Consider the following 22,490-nt stretch of genomic DNA (forward strand, 5'->3'; position numbering starts at 1 on the left):
CCCCTACCTAACCCTGGTCCACATACTACCTACCCCTACCTAACCCTGGTCCACATACTACCTACCCCTACCTAACCCTGGTCCACATACTACCTACCCCCCCTACCTAACCCTGGTCCACATACTACCTACCCCCCCTACCTAACCCTGGTCCACATACTACCTACCCCTACCCCTACCTAACCCTGGTCCACATACTACCCCTACCCCTACCTAACCCTGGTCCACATACTACCTACCCCTACCCCCTGGTCCACATACTACCTACCCCTACCTAACCCTGGTCCACATACTACCTACCCCTACCTAACCCTGGTCCACATACTACCTACCCCTACCCCTACCTAACCCTGGTCCACATACTACCTACCCTACCCCTACCTAACCCTGGTCCACATACTACCTACCCCTACCCCTACCTAACCCTGGTCCACATACCTACCCCTACCCCTACCTAACCCTGGTCCACATACTACCCCTACCCCTACCTAACCCTGGTCCACATACTACCTACCCCTACCTAACCCTGGTCCACATACTACCTACCCCTGGTCCACATACCCTACCTAACCCTGGTCCATACTACCTACCCCTAACCCTGGTCCACATACTACCTACCCCTACCCCTACCTAACCCTGGTCCACATACTACCTACCCCTACCCTACCTAACCCTGGTCCACATACTACCTACCCTACCTACCTAACCCTGGTCCACATACCTACCCCCCTACCTAACCCTGGTCCACATACTACCTACCCCCCCTACCTAACCCTGGTCCACATACTACCTACCCCTACCCCTACCTAACCCTGGTCCACATACTACCTACCCTACCCCTACCTAACCCTGGTCCACATACTACCTACCCCTACCCCTACCTAACCCTGGTCCACATACTACCTACCCCTACCTAACCCTGGTCCACATACATACTACCTACCCCTACCTAACCCTGGTCCACATACCTACCCCTACCCCTACCTAACCCTGGTCCACATACTACCTACCCCTACCTAACCCTGGTCCACATACTACCTACCCCTACCCCTACCTAACCCTGGTCCACATACTACCTACCCCTACCCCTACCTAACCCTGGTCCACATACTACCCCTACCCCTACCTAACCCTGGTCCACATACTACCTACCCCTACCTAACCCTGGTCCACATACTACCTACCCCTACCTAACCCTGGTCCACATACTACCTACCCCTACCTAACCCTGGTCCACATACTACCTACCCCCCTACCCCCTGGTCCACATACTACCTACCCCTAACCCTGGTCCACATACTACCTACCCCTACCCCTACCTAACCCTGGTCCACATACTACCTACCCCTACCTAACCCTGGTCCACATACTACCCCCTACCCCTACCTAACCCTGGTCCACATACTACCTACCCCTACCTAACCCTGGTCCACATACTACCTACCCCTACCCCTACCTAACCCTGGTCCACATACTACCTACCCCTACCCCTACCTAACCCTGGTCCACATACTACCTAACCCTACCTAACCCTACCCCTACCTAACCCTGGTCCACATACTACCTACCCCTACCTAACCCTGGTCCACATACTACCTACCCCTACCCCTACCTAACCCTGGTCCACATACTACCTACCCCCCCACCCCCTGGTCCACATACTACCCTACCCCTACCTAACCCTGGTCCACATACTACCTACCCCTACCTAACCCTGGTCCACATACTACCTACCCTACCCCTACCTAACCCTGGTCCACATACTACCCCCTACCCCTACCTAACCCTGGTCCACATACTACCTACCCCTACCTAACCCTGGTCCACATACTACCTACCCCTACCCCTACCTAACCCTGGTCCACATACTACCTACCCCTACCCCTACCTAACCCTGGTCCACATACTACCTACCCCTACCTAACCCTGGTCCACATACCCCTACCTACCCCTACCTAACCCTGGTCCACATACTACCTACCCCTACCTAACCCTGGTCCACATACTACCTACCCCTACCCCCACCTAACCCTGGTCCACATACTACCTACCCTGGTCCACATACCCTACCTAACCCTGGTCCACATACTACCTACCCCTACCTAACCCTGGTCCACATACTACCTACCCCTACCCCTACCTAACCCTGGTCCACATACTACCTACCCCTACCCTACCTAACCCTGGTCCACATACTACCTACCCCTACCCCTACCTAACCCTGGTCCACATACTACCTACCCCTACCTAACCCTGGTCCACATACTACCTACCCCTACCTAACCCTGGTCCACATACTACCTACCCCTACCCCTACCCTGGTCCACATACTACCTACCCCTACCTAACCCTGGTCCACATACTACCTACCCCTACCTAACCCTGGTCCACATACTACCTACCCCTACCTAACCCTGGTCCACATACCTAACCCCTGGTCCACATACTACCTACCCCTACCTAACCCTGGTCCACATACTACCTACCCCTACCCCTACCTAACCCTGGTCCACATACTACCTACCCCTACCTAACCCTGGTCCACATACTACCTACCCCTACCCCTACCTAACCCTGGTCCACATACTACCTACCCCTACCCCTACCTAACCCTGGTCCACATACTACCTACCCCTACCTAACCCTGGTCCACATACTACCTACCCCTACCTAACCCTGGTCCACATACTACCTACCCCTACCTAACCCTGGTCCACATACTACCCCTACCCCTACCTAACCCTGGTCCACATACTACCTACCCCTACCCCTACCTAACCCTGGTCCACATACTACCTACCCCATACCCCTACCTAACCCTGGTCCACATACTACCTACCCCTACCTAACCCTGGTCCACATACTACCTACCCCTACCCCTACCTAACCCTGGTCCACATACTACCTACCCCTACCCCTAACCCTGGTCCACATACTACCTACCCCTACCCCTACCTAACCCTGGTCCACATACTACCTACCCCCTACCTAACCCTGGTCCACATACTACCTACCCCTACCCCTAAACCCTGGTCCACATACTACCTACCCCTACCTAACCCTGGTCCACATACTACCTACCCCTACCTAACCCTGGTCCACATACTACCTACCCCTACCCCTACCTAACCCTGGTCCACATACTACCTACCCCTACCTAACCCTGGTCCACATACTACCTACCCCTACCTAACCCTGGTCCACATACTACCTACCCCTACCTACCTAACCCTGGTCCACATACTACCTACCCCTACCCCTAACCCTGGTCCACATACTACCTACCCCTACCTAACCCTGGTCCACATACTACCCCCTACCCCTACCTAACCCTGGTCCACATACTACCTACCCCTACCTAACCCTGGTCCACATACTACCTACCCCTACCCCCTAACCCTGGTCCACATACTACCTACCCCTACCTAACCCCCTGGTTCACATACTACCTACCCCTACCTAACCCTGGTCCACATACTACCTACCCCTACCCCTACCTAACCCTGGTCCACATACTACCTACCCCTACCTAACCCTGGTCCACATACTACCCCTACCCCTACCTAACCCTGGTCCACATACTACCTACCCCTACTACCCTGGTCCACCTAACCCCTAACCCTGGTCCACATACTACCTACCCCTACCCCTACCTAACCCTGGTCCACATACTACCTACCCCTACCCCTACCTAACCCTGGTCCACATACTACCTACCCCTACCCCTACCTAACCCTGGTCCACATACTACCTACCCCTACCCCTACCTAACCCTACCCCTACCTAACCCTGGTCCACATACTACCTAACCCTACCTAACCCTACCCCTACCTAACCCTGGTCCACATACTACCTACCCCTACCTAACCCTGGTCCACATACTACCTACCCCTACCTAACCCTGGTCCACATACTACCTACCCCTACCTAACCCTGGTCCACATACTTCCTAACCCTACCCATACCTAACCCTGGTCTACATACTACCTACCCCTACCCCTACCTAACCCTGGTCCACATACTACCTACCCCTACCCCTACCTAACCCTGGTCCACATACTACCTACCCCTACCTAACCCTGGTCCACATACTACCTACCCCTACCCCTACCCCTACCCTGGTTCACATACTACCTACCCCTACCTAACCCTGGTCCACATACTACCTACCCCTACCCTGGTTCACATACTACCTACCCCTACCTAACCCTGGTCCACATACTACCTACCCCTACCTAACCCTGGTCCACATACTACCTACCCCTACCCCTACCTAACCCTGGTCCACATACTACCTACCCCTACCTAACCCTGGTCCACATACTACCTACCCCTACCCCTACCCTGGTTCACATACTACCTACCCCTACCTAACCCTGGTCCACATACTACCTACCCCTACCCCTACCTAACCCTGGTCCACATACTACCTACCCCTACCCCTACCTAACCCTGGTCCACATACTACCTACCCCTACCCCTACCTAACCCTGGTCCACATACTACCTACCTCTACCCCTACCCCTACCCTGGTTCACATACTACCTACCCCTACCCCTACCTAACCCTGGTCCACATACTACCTACCCCTACCTAACCCTGGTCCACATACTACCTACCCCCTACCTAACCCTGGTCCACATACTACCTACCCCTACCCCTACCTAACCCTGGTCCACATACTACCTACCCCTACCTAACCCTGGTCCACATACTACCTACCCCTACCTAACCCTGGTCCACATACTACCTACCCCCCCCTACCTAACCCTGGTCCACATACTACCTACCACTACCCCTACCTAACCCTGGTCCACATACTACCTACCCCTACCCTACCGAACCCTGGTCCACATACTACCTACCCCTACCCCTACCTAACCCTGGTCCACATACTACCTACCCCTACCCCTACCTAACCCTGGTCCACATACTACCTACCCCTACCCCTACCTAACCCTGGTCCACATACTACCTACCCCTACCCCTACCTAACCCTGGTCCACATACTACCTACCCCTACCTAACCCTGGTCCACATACTACCTACCCCTACCCCTACCTAACCCTGGTCCACATACTACCTACCCCTACCTAACCCTGGTCCACATACTACCTACCCCTACCCCTACCTAACCCTGGTCCACATACTACCTACCCCTACCCCTACCTAACCCTGGTCCACATACTACCTACCCCTACCTAACCCTGGTCCACATACTACCTACCCCTACCCCTACCTAACCCTGGTCCACATACTACCTACCCCTACCTAACCCTGGTCCACATACTACCTACCCCTACCCCTACCTAACCCTGGTCCACATACTACCTACCCCTACCCCTACCTAACCCTGGTCCACATACTACCTACCCCTACCTAACCCTGGTCCACATACTACCTACCCCTACCTAACCCTGGTCCACATACTACCCCTACCCCTACCTAACCCTGGTCCACATACTACCTACCCCTACTACCTAACCCTGGTCCACATACTACCTACCCCTACCCCTACCTAACCCTGGTCCACATACTACCTACCCCTACCCCTACCTAACCCTGGTCCACATACTACCTACCCCTACCTAACCCTGGTCCACATACTACCTACCCCTACCTAACCCTGGTCCACATACTACCTACCCCTACCTAACCCTGGTCCACATACTACCTACCCCTACCCCTACCTAACCCTGGTCCACATACTACCTACCCCTACCCCTACCTAACCCTGGTCCACATACTACCTACCCCTACCCCTACCTAACCCTGGTCCACATACTACCTACCCCTACCCCTACCTAACCCTGGTCCACATACTACCTACCCCTACCTAACCCTGGTCCACATACTACCTACCCCTACCTAACCCTGGTCCACATACTACCTACCCCTACCTAACCCTGGTCCACATACTACCTACCCCTACCTAACCCTGGTCCACATACTACCTACCCCTACCCCTACCTAACCCTGGTCCACATACTACCTACCCCTACCTAACCCTGGTCTACTACCCCTACCCCTACCTAACCCTGGTCCACATACTACCTACCCCTACCCCTACCTAACCCTGGTCCACATACTACCTACCCCTACCCCTACCTAACCCTGGTCCACATACCTACCTAACCCTGGTCCACATACTACCTACCCCTACCCCTACTAACCCTGGTCCACATACTACCTACCCCTACCCCTACCTAACCCTGGTCCACATACTACCTACCCCCTAACCCTGGTCCACATACTACCTACCCCTACCTAACCCTGGTCCACATACTACCTACCCCTACCTAACCCTGGTCCACATACTACCTACCCCTACCTAACCCTGGTCCACATACTACCTACCCCTACCCCTACCTAACCCTGGTCCACATACTACCTACCCCTACCCCTACCCTGGTCCACATACTACCTACCCCTACCTAACCCTGGTCCACATACTACCTACCCCTACCTAACCCTGGTCCACATACTACCTACCCCTACCTAACCCTGGTCCACATACTACCTACCCCTACCCCTACCTAACCCTGGTCCACATACTACCTACCCCTACCCCTACCTAACCCTGGTCCACATACTACCTACCCCTACCCCTACCTAACCCTGGTCCACATACTACCTACCCCTACCCCTACCTAACACCGGTCCACATACTACTTACCCCTACCCCTACCTAACGCTGGTCCACATACAACCTACCCCTGGTCCACATACTATCTACCCCTACCTAACCCTGGTCCACATACTACCTACCCCTACCTAACCCTGGTCCACATACTACTTACCCCTACCCCTGTTGGAGCATGCCCCTAGCTATCTGTAATTATGTCTGAGTTTTGGAGTGCCCCTGGCTATCTGTAATGATGTCTGAGTGTTGGAGCGTGCCCCTGGCTATCTGTAATGATGTCTGAGAGTTGGAGTGTGTCCCTGGCTATCTGTAATGATGTCTGAGTGTTGGAGTGTGCCCCTGGCTATCTGTAATGACGTCTGAGAGTTGGAGTGTGTCCCTGGCTATCTGTAATGATGTCTGAGTGTTGGGGTGTGTCCCTGGCTATCTATCTGTAATGATGCCTGAGTGTTGGAGCGTGTCCCTGGCTATCTATCTGTAATGATGTCTGAGTGTTGGAGCGTGCCCCTGGCTATCTGTAATGATGTCTGAGTGTTGGAGCGTGCCCCTGGCTATCTGTAATGATGTCTGAGTGTTGGAGTGTGTCCCTGGCTATCTGTAATGATGTCTGAGTGTTGGAGTGTGCCCCTGGCTATCTGTAATGATGTCTGAGTGTTGGAGTGTGTCCCTGGCTATCTGTAATGATGTCTGAGTGTTGGAGCATGCCCCTGGCTATCTGTAATGATGTCTGAGTGATGAAGTGTCTCCCAGTCTATCTATCTGTAATGATGTTGGAGTGTGTCCCAGTCTATCTATCTGTAAAGATGTCTGAGTGTTGGAGTGTGTCCCAGTCTATCTATCTGTAATGATGTCTGAGTGATGGAGCGTGTCCCAGTCTATCTATCTGTAATGATGTCTGAGTGTTGGAGCGTGTCCCTGGCTATCTATCTGTAATGATGTCTGAGTGTTGGAGCGTGCCCCTGGCTATCTGTAATGATGTCTGAGTGTTGGAGTGTGTCCCTGGCTATCTATAATGATGTCTGAGTGTTGGAGCGTGCCCCTGGCTATCTGTAATGATGTCTGAGTGTTGGAGCGTGTCCCTGGCTATCTATAATGATGTCTGAGTGTTGGAGCGTGCCCCTGGCTATCTGTAATGATGTCTGAGTGTTTTAGTGTGTCCCTGGCTATCTGTAATGATGTCTGAGTGTTGGAGTGTGTCCCTGGCTATCTGTAATGATGTCTGAGTGTTGGAGTGTGTCCCTGGCTATCTGTAATGATGTCTGAGTGTTGGAGTGTGTCCCTGGCTATCTGTAATGATGTCTGAGTGTTGGAGTGTGTCCCTGGCTATCTATCTGTAATGATGTCTGAGTGTTGGAGTGTGTCCCAGTCTATCTATCTGTAATGATGTCTGAGTGATGGAGCGTGTCCCTGGCTATCTGTAATGATGTCTGAGTGTTGGAGTGTGTCCCTGGCTATCTATCTGTAATGATGTCTGAGTGTTGGAGTGTGTCCCAGTCTATCTATCTGTAATGATGTCTGAGTGTTGGAGTGTGCCCCTGGCTATCTGTAATGATGTCTGAGTGTTGGAGTGTGTCCCAGTCTATCTATCTGTAATGATGTCTGAGTGTTGGAGTGTCCCTGGCTATCTGTAATGATGTCTGAGTGTTGGAGTGTGCCCTGGCTATCTATCTGTAATGATGTCTGAGTGTTGGAGTGTGTCCCAGTCTATCTATCTGTAATGATGTCTGAGTGTTGGAGTGTGTCCCAGTCTATCTATCTGTAATGATGTCTGAGTGTTGGAGTGTGTCCCAGTCTATCTATCTGTAATGATGTCTGAGTGTTGGAGTGTGTCCCAGGCTATCTATCTGTAATGATGTCTGAGTGTTGGAGTGTCCCTGGCTATCTGTAATGATGTCTGAGTGTTGGAGTGTGTCCCTGGCTATCTATCTGTAATGATGTCTGAGTGTTGGAGTGTGTCCCTGGCTATCTGTAATGATGTCTGAGTGTTGGAGTGTGCCCCTGGCTATCTATCTGTAATGATGTCTGAGTGTTGGAGCGTGTCCCTGGCTATCTGTAATGATGTCTGAGTGTTTTAGTGTGTCCCTGGCTATCTATCTGTAATGATGTCTGAGTGTTGGAGTGTGCCCTGGCTATCTGTAATGATGTCTGAGTGTTGGAGTGTGTCCCTGGCTATCTATCTGTAATGATGTCTGAGTGTTGGAGTGTGCCCCTGGGTATCTGTAAATGATGTCTGAGTGTTGGAGTGTGTCCCAGTCTATCTATCTGTAATGATGTCTGAGTGATGGAGTGTGTCCCAGTCTATCTATCTGTAATGATGTCTGAGTGTTGGAGTGTGTCCCTGGCTATCTATCTGTAATGATGTCTGAGTGATGGAGTGTGTCCCAGTCTATCTATCTGTAATGATGTCTGAGTGATGGAGTGTGTCCCTGGCTATCTATCTGTAATGATGTCTGAGTGTTGGAGTGTGTCCCAGTCTATCTATCTGTAATGATGTCTGAGTGATGGAGTGTGTCCCAGTCTATCTATGTCTGAGTGTTGGAATGTAATGATGTCTGAGTGTTGGAGTGTGTCCCTGGCTATCTGTAATGATGTCTGAGTGATGGAGTGTGTCCCAGTCTATCTATCTGTAATTATGTCTGAGTGTTGGAGTGTGTCCCAGTCTATCTATCTGTAATGATGTCTGAGTGATGGAGTGTGTCCCAGTCTATCTATCTGTAATGATGTCTGAGTGATGGAGTGTGTCCCAGTCTATCTATCTGTAATGATGTCTGAGTGTTGGAGTGTGTCCCTGGCTATCTGTTCTGTAAGAAAATGGTGCTGTCTGGTTTGCTTAATATAAGGAATTTGAAATGATTTATACTTTTATTTTTAATTCTTAAGTATATTTTAACAATTACATTTAGTTTTGATACTTAACTTTATTTAAAACCAAGTACTTTCGACTTTTACTCAGGTAGTATTTTACTGTATGACTTTCACTTTTACTTGAGTCCTTTTCTATTCATGGATCTTTATTCTTCCTCCAGTATAACAGGTACTTTCCCCCCCGCTGCTGTTCTGGATCCTTCTCAAATTCACCACTTTTATACAGGTTTTGTCATTGTTCTTTTTAATCATGTTCTCAGAACATTAAGAAAAATGTTCCCCAAAAACACACCAGGAAACATTCGTAATATGTTACATTTTTTATTTAAAAACATATATTCCATTCTCAGAATCAATAAAACTCTCTCTTATCCTCTTATCTTGTTAAGTGTGTTCTGGTGTGTTGGCTTCGCCACTAATTGGCCACACCTGAGTGCTTGTTTCCTTTGAAATGGGGTCTGTTTGAATAGACTAAAATGAACAGCTTTATTCAGCTTTGCCAGAACAGGGAACATTTTCACTTCCATTCTCAGAACGTTTAAAAAACTTTCCATTTCACCGGTCAGGTTACTTATGGATTTGTTTCTAGAACCAATGGGAAACCAAACAAGTACGTTCCCACAACTTCCAAGGAACCAAATGTGCTAGCTGGGTGTCTCTCTCTCCATGTATCTCTCTTGCTCTGTATCTCTCTCTCTCCCTGTATCTTTCTCACTCTGTATCTCTCTCTATCTCTTTCTCTCTCTCTCTCTCTCTCTCTCTCTCCCTGTATCTTTCTCGCTCTTATCTCTCTCTCTCTCCCTGTATCTTTCTCGCTCTGTATCTCTCTCTCTTGCTCTCTCTTTCTCGCTCTCTCTCTTGCTCTCTCTCTCTCCCTGTATCTTTCTCGCTCTGTATCTCTCTCTCTCCCTGTATCTTTCTCGCTCTGTATCTCTCTCTCTCTCTCTCCCTGTATCTTTCTCGCTCTGTATCTCTCTCTCTCTCCCTGTATCTCTCTCTCTCTGTATCTCTCTCTCCCTGTATCTTTCTCGCTCTGTATCTCTCTCTCTCCCTGTATCTTTCTCGCTCTGTATCTCTCTCTCTCCCTGTATCTTTCTTGCTCTGTATCTCTCTCTCTCCCTCTCCCTGTATCTTTCTCGCTCTATCTCTCTCTCTCTCTCTGTCTCTCTCTCTCTCTCTGTCTGTCTCTGTGTCTCTCTCTGTCTGTGTCTATCTCTCTCTGTATCTCTCTGTCTCTCTCTCCTTGTCTGTGTCTCTCTCTCTCTGTATCTCTCTCCTTGTCTGTGTCTCTCTCTCTCTGTATCTCTCTCCTTGTCTGTGTCTCTCTCTCTCTGTATCTCTCTCCTTGTCTGTGTCTCTCTCTCTGTATCTCTCTGTCTCTCTCTCCTTGTCTGTGTCTCTCTCTCTCTGTATCTCTCTCCTTGTCTGTGTCTCTCTCTCTCTGTATCTCTCTCCTTGTCTGTGTCTCTCTCTCTCTGTATCTCTCTCTCTCTCTCTGTCTCTCTCTCCTTGTCTGTGTCTCTCTCTCTCTGTATCTCTCTCACTTCACTTTAGTACATTCTGTGTCATTGTTGATCCTTTATTATTTTACTATTATGATGAGTACTAATACTATACGGTGTAGCAGTGTTGGTAACAGGTAATAAAATCAAATGTTATCAGTCACATGCGCCTAATACAACAGCTGTAGACTCCTGTTGATTCCTTTGTGTGTGTGTGTGTGTGTGTGTGTGTGTGTGTGTGTGTGTGTGTGTGTGTGTGTGTGTGTGTGTGTGTGTGTGTGTGTGTGTGTGTGTGTGTGTGTGTAGGGCTGTGACTGGACAGTGAGTGACCCCATGCCTCTGAGTCCGGCTGCCAACGCTAAGCATGACCCCCCTGATCATCCCCGGCAACCAGCCGCTACCAATGGCAACCAGCCAGGTTCCGCCCTTGCCAGGGACGACGGGAGGACTTCCTCCCCAGATCCTCCTGACGACGGCTCTGGAAACAGCATCGTCATCCGTATTGGCATCCCTGACCTGCAGCAGACGGTACACGCAAACACACACTGACACTCACACACACATACGAAAACTCTTACCTAAGAAATTGATTCATAAATTCACAGGTGTGTGAAGAATGTCGCCGGAGGAGATGGCTGCCGTTTTACGGGCTCTTAACCAATTGTGCTGTTGTGTGTGTTTTTTCACGTTATTTGTAGCCTACTTAGTTTCTGCCACCGTCTCTTATGACGAAAAGAGCTTCAGGACAGCGATTTCTCACCTCGTACTGGACAACAATTTTTTTTTTAATGAGTTGGACTTGAAGGATTTATTTCAGACACCCGACAAGGCCTCATCCTCGTCACTTTTTTTTTAAAATTTAAATTTGACCTTTATTTAACCAGGCAAGTCAGTTAAGAACAAATTCTTATTTTCAATGACGGCCTAGGAACAGTGGGTTAACTGCCTGTTCAGGGGCAGAACGACAGATTTGTACCTTGTCAGCTCAGGGGATTGAACTTGCAACCTTCCGGTTACTGGTCCAACGCTCTAACCACTAGGCTACCCTGCCGCCCCATTTGCAGGAGAAAGAGACAGAGATATCAGGGACGTAGGTCGGGGTGCCTTGTAAGGGTTTGATGGCGAGTGGGTAACCTGCCTCTACCTATTAGCCTGTAAGGACAGACGCTAGGAGACGAGAAAAAAGTACAGGGAGTGAACATTTAATAACTAACGGACATGAAACAAAACACGGACAGCGTCTGGACGGGAAACAAAACGACATTGATGCTGACTCAGGAAAGAAACTAAGAGATATAGGGGAGGTAATTAATAACATGATGGAGGTGAGTCTGATGACGCGCTGATGCGTGTAACGATGGTGACAGATGTGTGTAATGATAAGCAACCTGGTGACCTTGAGCTCCAGAGAGGGGGAACAGGAGCAGATGTGACAGTACCTCCCCTCTAAGGGCGCCACCCGGCGTCCCACCTGGGCGAGCCCGATGGGCCGGCCGAGGCATGGAAGCCCGACGAGCCAGCTGAGGCATGGAAGCCCAACGAGCCAGCTAAGGCATGGAAGCCCAACGAGCCAGCTGAGGCATGGAAGCCCAACGAGCCAGCTGAGGCATGGAAGCCCAACGAGCCAGCTGAGGCATGGAAGCCCAACGAGCCAGCTGAGGCATGGAAGCCCGACGAGCCAGCTGAGGCATGGAAGCCCGACGAGCCAGCTGAGGCATCCATTGTTTCTTCGGCAGCCGTACCCGACGTCACTTAAACAAAAAAACGTCCTGATGCTTCCAACATTGGTGTCAAAACGACATTAATACTTTACATACTACCTACCCCTACCTGACCCTGGTCCACATACTACCTACCCCTACCTAACCCTGGTCCACATACTACCTACCCCCACCTAACCCTGGTCCACATACTACCTCCCCTACCTAACCCTGGTCCATACACCTACCCCCACCTAACCCTGGTCCACATACTACCTCCCTACCTAACCCTGGTCCACATACTACCTACCCCTAACCTAACCCTGGTCCACATACTACCTACCCCTACCCCTACCTAACCCTGGTCCACATACTACCTACCCCTACCTAACCCTGGTCCACATACTACCTACCCCTACCTAACCCTGGTCCACATACTACCTACCCCTACCCCTACCCCTACCCTGGTTCACATACTACCTACCCCTACCTAACCCTGGTCCACATACTACCTACCCCTACCCCTACCTAACCCAGGTCCACATACTACCTACCCCTACCTAACCCTGGTCCACATACTACCTACCCCTGCTAACCCTGGTCCACATACTACCTACCCCTACCCCTACCTAACCCTGGTCCACATACTACCTACCCCTACCTAACCCTGGTCCATATAATACCTACCCCTACCTAACCCTGGTCCACATACTACCTACCCCTACCCCTACCTAACCCTGGTCCACATACTACCTACCCCTACCTAACCCTGGTCCACATACTACCTACCCCTACCCCTACCTAACCCTGGTCCACATACTACCTACCCCTACCTAACCCTGGTCCACATACTACCTACCCCTACCTAACCCTAACTCGGGAAAGAAACTGAGGAAGTGACAGTCAGCCACCAATTGTGCAAGTTCTCCCACTTAAAAAGATGAGAGAGGCCTGTAATGTTCATCATAGGTTCACTTCAACTATGACAGACAAAATGAGAAGAAAAAAAAACAGAAAATCACATTGTAGGATTTATAATGAATTTATTTGCAAATGATGGTGGAAAATAAGCATTTGGTCACGTACAAACAAGCAAGATTTCTGGCTCTCACAGACCTGTAACTTCTTCTTTAAGAGGCTCCTCTGTCCTCCACTCGTTACCTGTATTAATGGCACCTGTTTGAACTTGTTATCAGTATAAAAGACACATGTCCACAACCTCAAACAGTCACACTCCAAACTCCACTATGGCCAAGACCAAAGAGCTAGATCACCTGTACTCCACACACAGAGACGCGTACGAAGCTCTCCCTCGCCCTCCATTTGATATATCCGACCACAACTCTATCCTCCTGATTCCTGCTTACAAGCTAAAATTAAAAGCAGGAAGCACCAGTGACTCAGTCAATAAGAAGTGGTCAGATGAAGCAGATGCTAAACTACAGGACTGCTTTCCTAGCACAGACTGGACATGTTCCGGGATTCTTCCGATGACATTGAGGAATACACCACATCAGTCACTGGCTTTAGCAATAAGTGCATTGAGGAAGTCGTCCCCACGGTGACTGTACGTACATACCCCAACCAGAAGCCATGGATTACAGGCAACATTCGCACTGAGCTAAAGGATAGAGCTGCCGCTTTCAATGTGCGGGACTCTAACCCGGAAGCTTACAAGAAATCCCGCCATGCCCTGCGACGAACCATCAAACAGGCAAAGCGTCAATACAGGGCTAAGGTTGAATCATACCACACTGGCTCCGACACTCGTCAGATGTGGCAGGGCTTGCAAACTATTACAGACTACAAAGGGAAGCACAGCCGCAAGCTTCCCAGTGACATGAGCCTACCAGACGAGCTAAATTACTTCTATGCTCGCTTTGAGGCAAGCAACACTGAAGCATGCATGAGAGCATCAGCTGTACCGGATGACTGATTGATCATGCTCTCCTTGGCCGATGTGAGTAAGACCTTTAAACAGGTCAACATTCACCAAGACGCAGGGCCAGACAGATTACCAGGACGTGTGTTCCGAGCATGCGCTGACCAACTGGCAAGTGTCTTCACTGACATTTTCAACCTCTCCTTGACCGAGTCTGTAACACCAACATGTTTCAAGCTGACCACCATAGTCCCTGTGCCCATGAACACTAAGATAACCTGCCTAAATGACTACTCACGTCTGTAGCCATGAAGTGCTTTGAAAGGCTGGTCATGGCTCACATCAACAGCATCCTCGGAGACACCTTAGACCCACTCCAATTTGCGTAACGCCCAAACAGATCCACAGATGATGCAATCTCTATTGCTCTCCACACTGCCTTTTCACACCTGGACAAAAAGAACACCTATGTGAGAATACATTGACTACAGCTCAGCATTCAACACCATAGTGCCCTCAAAGCTCATCGTTAAAATAAGGACCCGGGGACTAAACACCTCCCTCTGCAACTGGATCCTGGACTTCCTGACGGGCTACCCCCAGGTGGTAAGGGTAGGTAATAACACATCCGCCACGCTAATGCTCAAAACGGGGGCCCCTCAGGGGTGCGTGTTCAGTTCCCTCCTTTACACTCATGACTGCACGGCCAGGTATGACTCCAACACCATCATTAAGTTTGCCGACGATACAATAGGTAGGGATGATCACCGACAACGACGAGACTGCCTATAGGGAGGAGGTCAGAGACCTGGCCATGTTGTGCCGGGACAACAACCTCTCTCTCAATGTGATCAAGAAAAAGGAGATGATTGTGGACTACAGAAAAAGGAGGACTGAGCACGCCCCCATTCTCATCAACGGGGCTGTAGTGGAACAGGTTGAGAGCTTCAAGTTCCATGATGTCCACATCACCAAACAAACGATCATGGTCCAAACACACCAAGACAGTCGTGAAGAGTGCACAACAAAGCCTGTTCCCCCACAGGAGACTGAAAAAGTTTGGCATTGGTCATCTGATCCTCAAAAGGTTCTACAGCTGCACCATCGAGAATCCTGACTGGTTTTATTTTATTTGTACTTATCTATTTTCTACTTAACACTTAATTTTCTGAAATCTGCATTATTGGTTAAGGGCTTGTAAGTAAGCATTTCACTGTAAGGTCTAGACCTGTTGTATTGGGCGCATGTGGCAAATAACATTTTATTTGTGTGTGTAGAAGTGTCTGCGGTTGGATCCCGAGGCAGCAGTGTGGAGCAGTAAGCAGCGTGTGTTAGTGACTCTAACACAGAGTCTGACTGATGTTCTTAACTACGGTCTGTTTCAACCGGCCTTCAACGGGCGAGCTGGGAAGTTCCTAGACGAGGAACGACTGCTGAAAGACTACCCTCTACCCCCCATCACCCCTATTCCCTATCTAGAGGTACCCTCTACCCCCCATCACCCCTATTCCCTATCTAGAGGTACCCTCTACCCCCATCACCCCTATTCCCTATCTAGAGGTACCCTCTACCCCCATCACCCCTATTCCCTATCTAGAGGTACCCTCTACCCCCCATCACCCCTATTCCCTATCTAGAGGTACCCTCTATCCCCCATCACCCCTATTCCCTATCTAGAGGTACCCTCTACCCCCATCACCCCTATTCCCTATCTAGAGTTACCCTCTACCCCCATCACCCCTATTCCCTATCTAGAGGTACCCTCTACCCCCCTATCTAGATCACCCCCATATTCCCTATCTAGAGGTACCCCCCATCTACCCCCATCACCCCTATTCCCTATCTAGAGGTACCCTCTACCCCCATCACCCCTATTCCCTATCTAGAGGTACCCTCTACCCCCATCACCCCTATTCCCTATCTAGAGGTACCCTCTACCCCCATCACCCCTATTCCCTATCTAGAGGTACCCTCTACCCCCATCACCCCTATTCCCTATCTAGAGGTACCCTCTACCCCCATCACCCCTATTCCCTATCTAGAGGTACCCTCTACCCCCCATCACCCCTATTCCCTATCTAGAGGTACCCTCTACCCCCATCACCCCTATTCCCTATCTAGAGGTACCCTCTACCCCCATCACCCCTATTCCCATCTAGAGGTACCCTCTACCCCCATCACCCCTATTCCCTATCTAGAGGTACCCTCTACCCCCATCACCCCTATTCCCTATCTAGAGGGACCCTCTACCCCCCATCACCCCTATTCCCTATCTAGAGGTACCCTCTACCCCCATCACCCCTATTCCCTATCTAGAGGTACCCTCTACCCCCATCACCCCTATTCCCTATCTATCTCTAGATTCCCTATCTAGGGTACCCTCTACCCCCCATCACCCCTATTCCCTATCTAGAGGTACCCTCTACCCCCATCACCCCTATTCCCTATCTAGAGGTACCCTCTACCCCCATCACCCCTATTCCCTATCTAGAGGTACCCTCTACCCCCATCACCCCTATTCCCTATCTAGAGGTACCCTCTACCCCCATCACCCCTATTCCCTATCTAGAGGTACCCTCTACCCCCATCACCCCTATTCCCTATCTAGAGGTACCCTCTACCCCCATCACCCCTATTCCCTATCTAGAGGTACCCTCTACCCCCATCACCCCTATTCCCTATCTAGAGGTACCCTCTACCCCCATCACCCCTATTCCCTATCTAGAGGTACCCTCTACCCCCATCACCCCTATTCCCTATCTAGAGGTACCCTCTACCCCCATCACCCCTATTCCCTATCTAGAGGTACCCTCTACCCCCATCACCCCTATTCCCTATCTAGAGGTACCCTCTACCCCCCATCACCCCTATTCCCTATCTAGAGGTACCCTCTACCCCCATCACCCCTATTCCCTATCTAGAGGTACCCTCTACCCCCCATCACCCCTATTCCCTATCTAGAGGTACCCTCTACCCCCATCACCCCTATTCCCTATCTAGAGGTACCCTCTACCCCCCATCACCCCTATTCCCTATCTAGAGGTACCCTCTACCCCCATCACCCCTATTCCCTATCTAGAGGTACCCTCTACCCCCATCACCCCTATTCCCTATCTAGAGGTACCCTCTACCCCCATCACCCCTATTCCCTATCTAGAGGTACCCTCTACCCCCATCACCCCTATTCCCTATCTAGAGGTACCCTCTACCCCCCATCACCCCTATTCCCTATCTAGAGGTACCCTCTACCCCCATCACCCCTATTCCCTATCTAGAGGTACCCTCTACCCCCATCACCCCTATTCCCTATCTAGAGGTACCCTCTACCCCCCATCACCCCTATTCCCTATCTAGAGGTACCCTCTACCCCCCATCACCCCTATTCCCTATCTAGAGGTACCCTCTACCCCCATCACCCCTATTCCCTATCTAGAGGTACCCTCTACCCCCATCACCCCTATTCCCTATCTAGAGGTACCCTCTACCCCCATCACCCCTATTCCCTATCTAGAGGTACCCTCTCCCCCCCCCCCTATTCACCCCTATTCCCTATTCTAGAGGGACCCTCTACCCCCATCACCCCTATTCCCTATCTAGAGGTACCCTCTACCCCCATCACCCCTATTCCCTATCTAGAGGTACCCCCATCTATTCCCTATCTAGAGGTACCCCCCATCACCCCTATTCCCTATCTAGAGGTACCCTCTACCCCCATCACCCCTATTCCCTATCTAGAGGTACCCTCTACCCCCATCACCCCTATTCCCTATCTAGAGGTACCCTCTACCCCCCATCACCCCTATTCCCTATCTAGAGGTACCCTCTACCCCCCATCACCCCTATTCCCTATCTAGAGGTACCCTCTACCCCCATCACCCCTATTCCCTATCTAGAGGTACCCTCTACCCCCATCACCCCTATTCCCTATCTAGAGGTACCCTCTACCCCCATCACCCCTATTCCCTATCTAGAGGTACCCTCTACCCCCCATCACCCCTATTCCCTATCTAGAGGTACCCTCTACCCCCCATCACCCCTATTCCCTATCTAGAGGTACCCTCTACCCCCATCACCCCTATTCCCTATCTAGAGGTACCCTCTACCCCCCATCACCCCTATTCCCTATCTAGAGGTACCCTCTACCCCCATCACCCCTATTCCCTATCTAGAGGTACCCTCTATCACCCCTATTCCCCCCTCTATCACCCCTATTCCCTATCTAGAGGTACCCTCTACCCCCATCACCCCTATTCCCTATCTAGAGGGACCCTCTACCCCCATCACCCCTATTCCCTATCTAGAGGTACCCCTACCCCCCATCACCCCTATTCCCTATCTAGAGGTACGCTCTACCCCATCACCCCTATTCCCTATCTAGAGGTACCCTCTACCCCATCACTCCTATTCCCTATCTAGAACTACCCTCTACACCAGGGGTGTCAAACATACGGCCCGCGGGCCGGAACCGGCCCCCAAGGAGGTTCGATCAGGCCCGCAGGATAATTTGAAAGTGGAAAAAATGCATAAAAGACATGGAATTAATATTTTTAATTCGCTGCAATTCATGGATTATCCGCTAAGGGTGCGCACTCTTTCCATCAGAGTAGAAGACAAGCCGCATCACTGAGACAGACTGAAAACAGCAGACGGTATCAATGCGCCATCTGCTGCTTGTTACGACGTTGTTAATACCTTGGTCTCTACCTCTCCGCTACACCCTCATTAGCCAAAATGTCGTTATCCAAACGGAGAAAAGTAGATAAGGAGTGTACAATTTTCAAAGAAAAATGGACCACGTCCTATTTATTTACAGAGATGCACGGAAAACCTTCGTGCTTGGTGTGTTTGCAACAAGTTTCGGTATTGAAGGAATATAATACATGAAACGGTACAAAGACAAAATTGCAGGACTACTGCGGGAGTTTGAGAAACGTTTTCAGGTATTTGGTGAACTTGAGACAGAATTTTCAGTTTTTCGCTCACCTTTCACAGTTAAAGCTTCTGATCTGCCGGTCGAAATTCAGCTAGAGATAATTGATTTGCAGTGTGATGCAGATTTGAAGGGCAAATTTGCCTCTGTAGGTCTGGACAGATTTTATCAGTATCTACTACCAGGGTACCCCAAATTAACAGCCCTGGCTGCTAAAATTTTGTGCATGTTTGGGACAACCTACCTTTGTGAACAAATTTTCTCAGTGATGAATATCAATAAAACAAAAATGCGTTCAAGGCTCACAAACAAGCACTTAAATGACATTCTAAAAGTGACAGCTAGTCAGGACATGACACCTGGTGTTGATGCACTTGTACAGGCCAAAAGATGCCAAGTTTCAGGAACAAATACAAGTCCAGACTAGACTAACACCTTTAAAATGCTGCCTTAGATACTGTTTGCATTGAAAGAATACAGCTCTGTGAAGATGAATCCTTACTGTGGTGATTTAAAAAATGTGCACTTTAATGTTAGTCAGCAGCTTCAAAACAAAAGTTGTGTGATGGAATTCTACTGTTCATACAACTCCATAAATTTTCAATTTCGTGGAGCAGTGTAGCAGAGTATGGTATAATTTTAATGGTCCGGCCCACTTGACATCTCCCTAGGCCGTATGTGGCCCACGATGCGAAATGAGTTTGACACCCCTGCTCTACACACTACGCCTTATACCATACCTACACCCTACAACCTAGACACCACTACCTACACCACTACCTATACCATACATTCAACCTAAATGCTGAAACTGTAAAATTGTTTTAACTCATAGGGCTGTGTGTGTGTGTGTGTGTGTGTGTGTGTGTGTGTGTGTGTGTCTGTGTGTGTGTGTGTGTGATTGTAGTTTCGCTATAAGAGGCGTGTTTACACTCAGAGCTATGTGGACGACAAGCAGTTAGCAAAGCTCCATACCAAGGTAAGACCACACACACACGCACGCACGCACACACACACACACACACACACACACAACACACACACACACACACACACACACACACTAACGTGCCAGCCCTCCTCTCGCTGTCCCTTTCTCTGTCTCAGGCCAACCTTAAGAAGTTCATGGAGTATGTTTATCAGCTCAACGTTGACAAAGTCTCCAGGTTCTTGGAGAAAGGCCTTGATCCTAATTTTCATGATGCAGACACAGGAGGTGAGGAAACACACACACACACACACACACACACACACACACACACACACACACACACACACACACACACACACAACCTCAGTGTCTGAAAGTGAGTGATATCTATCCCTCACGACTAAGTATTTTTCTATCTGAATGTGTGTGTTTATAGAATGCCCCCTGACCCTGGCGGTTCAGCTAGAGGGCAGTTCAGAGCTGATTAAAGTTCTGAGGAGTGGAGGAGCTCACCTGGACTTCAGGACTAGAGACGGAATCACAGCGCTGCACAGAGCTGTTCTCTCTAGGAACCACACAGCACTCACAGTGAGTACGCACACACACACACATGCATACACACCCCTGTGTGTTTCTGTTTGAAGCATAATGTGTGTGTGTTGCAGACTGTGTTGGACCTGGGTGCGTCTCCAGACTATAGGGACAGTCGTGGGTTAACTCCGTTGTACCACTGTGCCATGGTGGGGGGAGACCCGTACTGCTGCGAACTGCTGCTGCATGAACACGCTGTCATAGGCAGCACCGACGAGAATGGCTGGCAGGAGATCCACCAGGTAAAACACACACAGACATGGTGGGGGAGACCCGTACTGCTGTGAGATGCTGCTGCATGAACACGCTGTCATAGGCAGCACCGACGAGAATGGCTGGCAGGAGATCCACCAGGTAAAACACACACAGACATGGTGGGGGGAGACCCGTACTGCTGTGAGATGCTGCTGCATGAACACGCTGTCATAGGCAGCACCGACGAGAATGGCTGGCAGGAGATCCACCAGGTAAAACACACACAGACATGGTGGGGGGAGACCCGTACTGCTGTGAGATGCTGCTGCATGAACACGCTGTCATAGGCAGCACCGACGAGAATGGCTGGCAGGAGATCCACCAGGTAAAACACACACAGACATGGTGGGGGGAGACCCGTACTGCTGTGAGATGCTGCTGCATGAACACGCTGTCATAGGCAGCACCGACGAGAATGGCTGGCAGGAGATCCACCAGGTAAAACACACACAGACATGGTGGGGGGAGACCCGTACTGCTGTGAGATGCTGCTGCATGAACACGCTGTCATAGGCAGCACCGACGAGAATGGCTGGCAGGAGATCCACCAGGTAAAACACACACAGACATGGTGGGGGGAGACCCGTACTGCTGTGAGATGCTGCTGCATGAACACGCTGTCATAGGCAGCACCGACGAGAATGGCTGGCAGGAGATCCACCAGGTAAAACACACACAGACATGGTGGGGGGAGACCCGTACTGCTGTGAGATGCTGCTGCATGAACACGCTGTCATAGGCAGCACCGACGAGAATGGCTGGCAGGAGATCCACCAGGTAAAACACACACAGACATGGTGGGGGGAGACCCGTACTGCTGTGAGATGCTGCTGCATGAACACGCTGTCATAGGCAGCACCGACGAGAATGGCTGGCAGGAGATCCACCAGGTAAAACACACACAGACACACCAAGGTTATTATAGTCGTGTGTTTTTAGATGTCTTTTTTTGTTCTAGAAATTCAGATTTTAATTTGAAATTAATTTGGTTTGTTTGTTTTCAGATCCACTTGACCAGTTTGTAATTAGTTTGTTTTTCTGAAAACTTAGTTAACTAAGTAAACATTTTCTATTTACTTTTTCTATTATTTTGTTGAATTAGGAATATTGTCCTTTCTTTGGTCATAGGAGTAACAACATGAATTAGGAATATTTACATTTCTCTGGTCATAGGAGTAACAACATGAATAT

The 22,490-nt window shown here is 50.1% G+C and overlaps 1 protein-coding gene across 1 annotated transcript in view; it reads left to right on the plus strand.

The window, feature by feature from the left end:
- Nucleotides 1-22,490, plus strand: part of LOC115122313 (SH3 and multiple ankyrin repeat domains protein 3-like) — a 139,449-nt gene that overhangs the window by 26,140 nt on the left and 90,819 nt on the right. The window contains 6 exon segments of the mRNA XM_065021235.1: nucleotides 11,317-11,538; nucleotides 15,870-16,073; nucleotides 20,430-20,501; nucleotides 20,630-20,738; nucleotides 20,890-21,041; nucleotides 21,119-21,286. Coding sequence (XP_064877307.1) covers nucleotides 11,344-11,538; nucleotides 15,870-16,073; nucleotides 20,430-20,501; nucleotides 20,630-20,738; nucleotides 20,890-21,041; nucleotides 21,119-21,286 — 900 coding nt within the window. The 5' untranslated portion in view covers nucleotides 11,317-11,343.

The sequence above is a fragment of the Oncorhynchus nerka genome, linkage group LG8 (assembly GCF_034236695.1).
Source record: "Oncorhynchus nerka isolate Pitt River linkage group LG8, Oner_Uvic_2.0, whole genome shotgun sequence".
NCBI lineage: Eukaryota > Metazoa > Chordata > Actinopteri > Salmoniformes > Salmonidae > Oncorhynchus > Oncorhynchus nerka.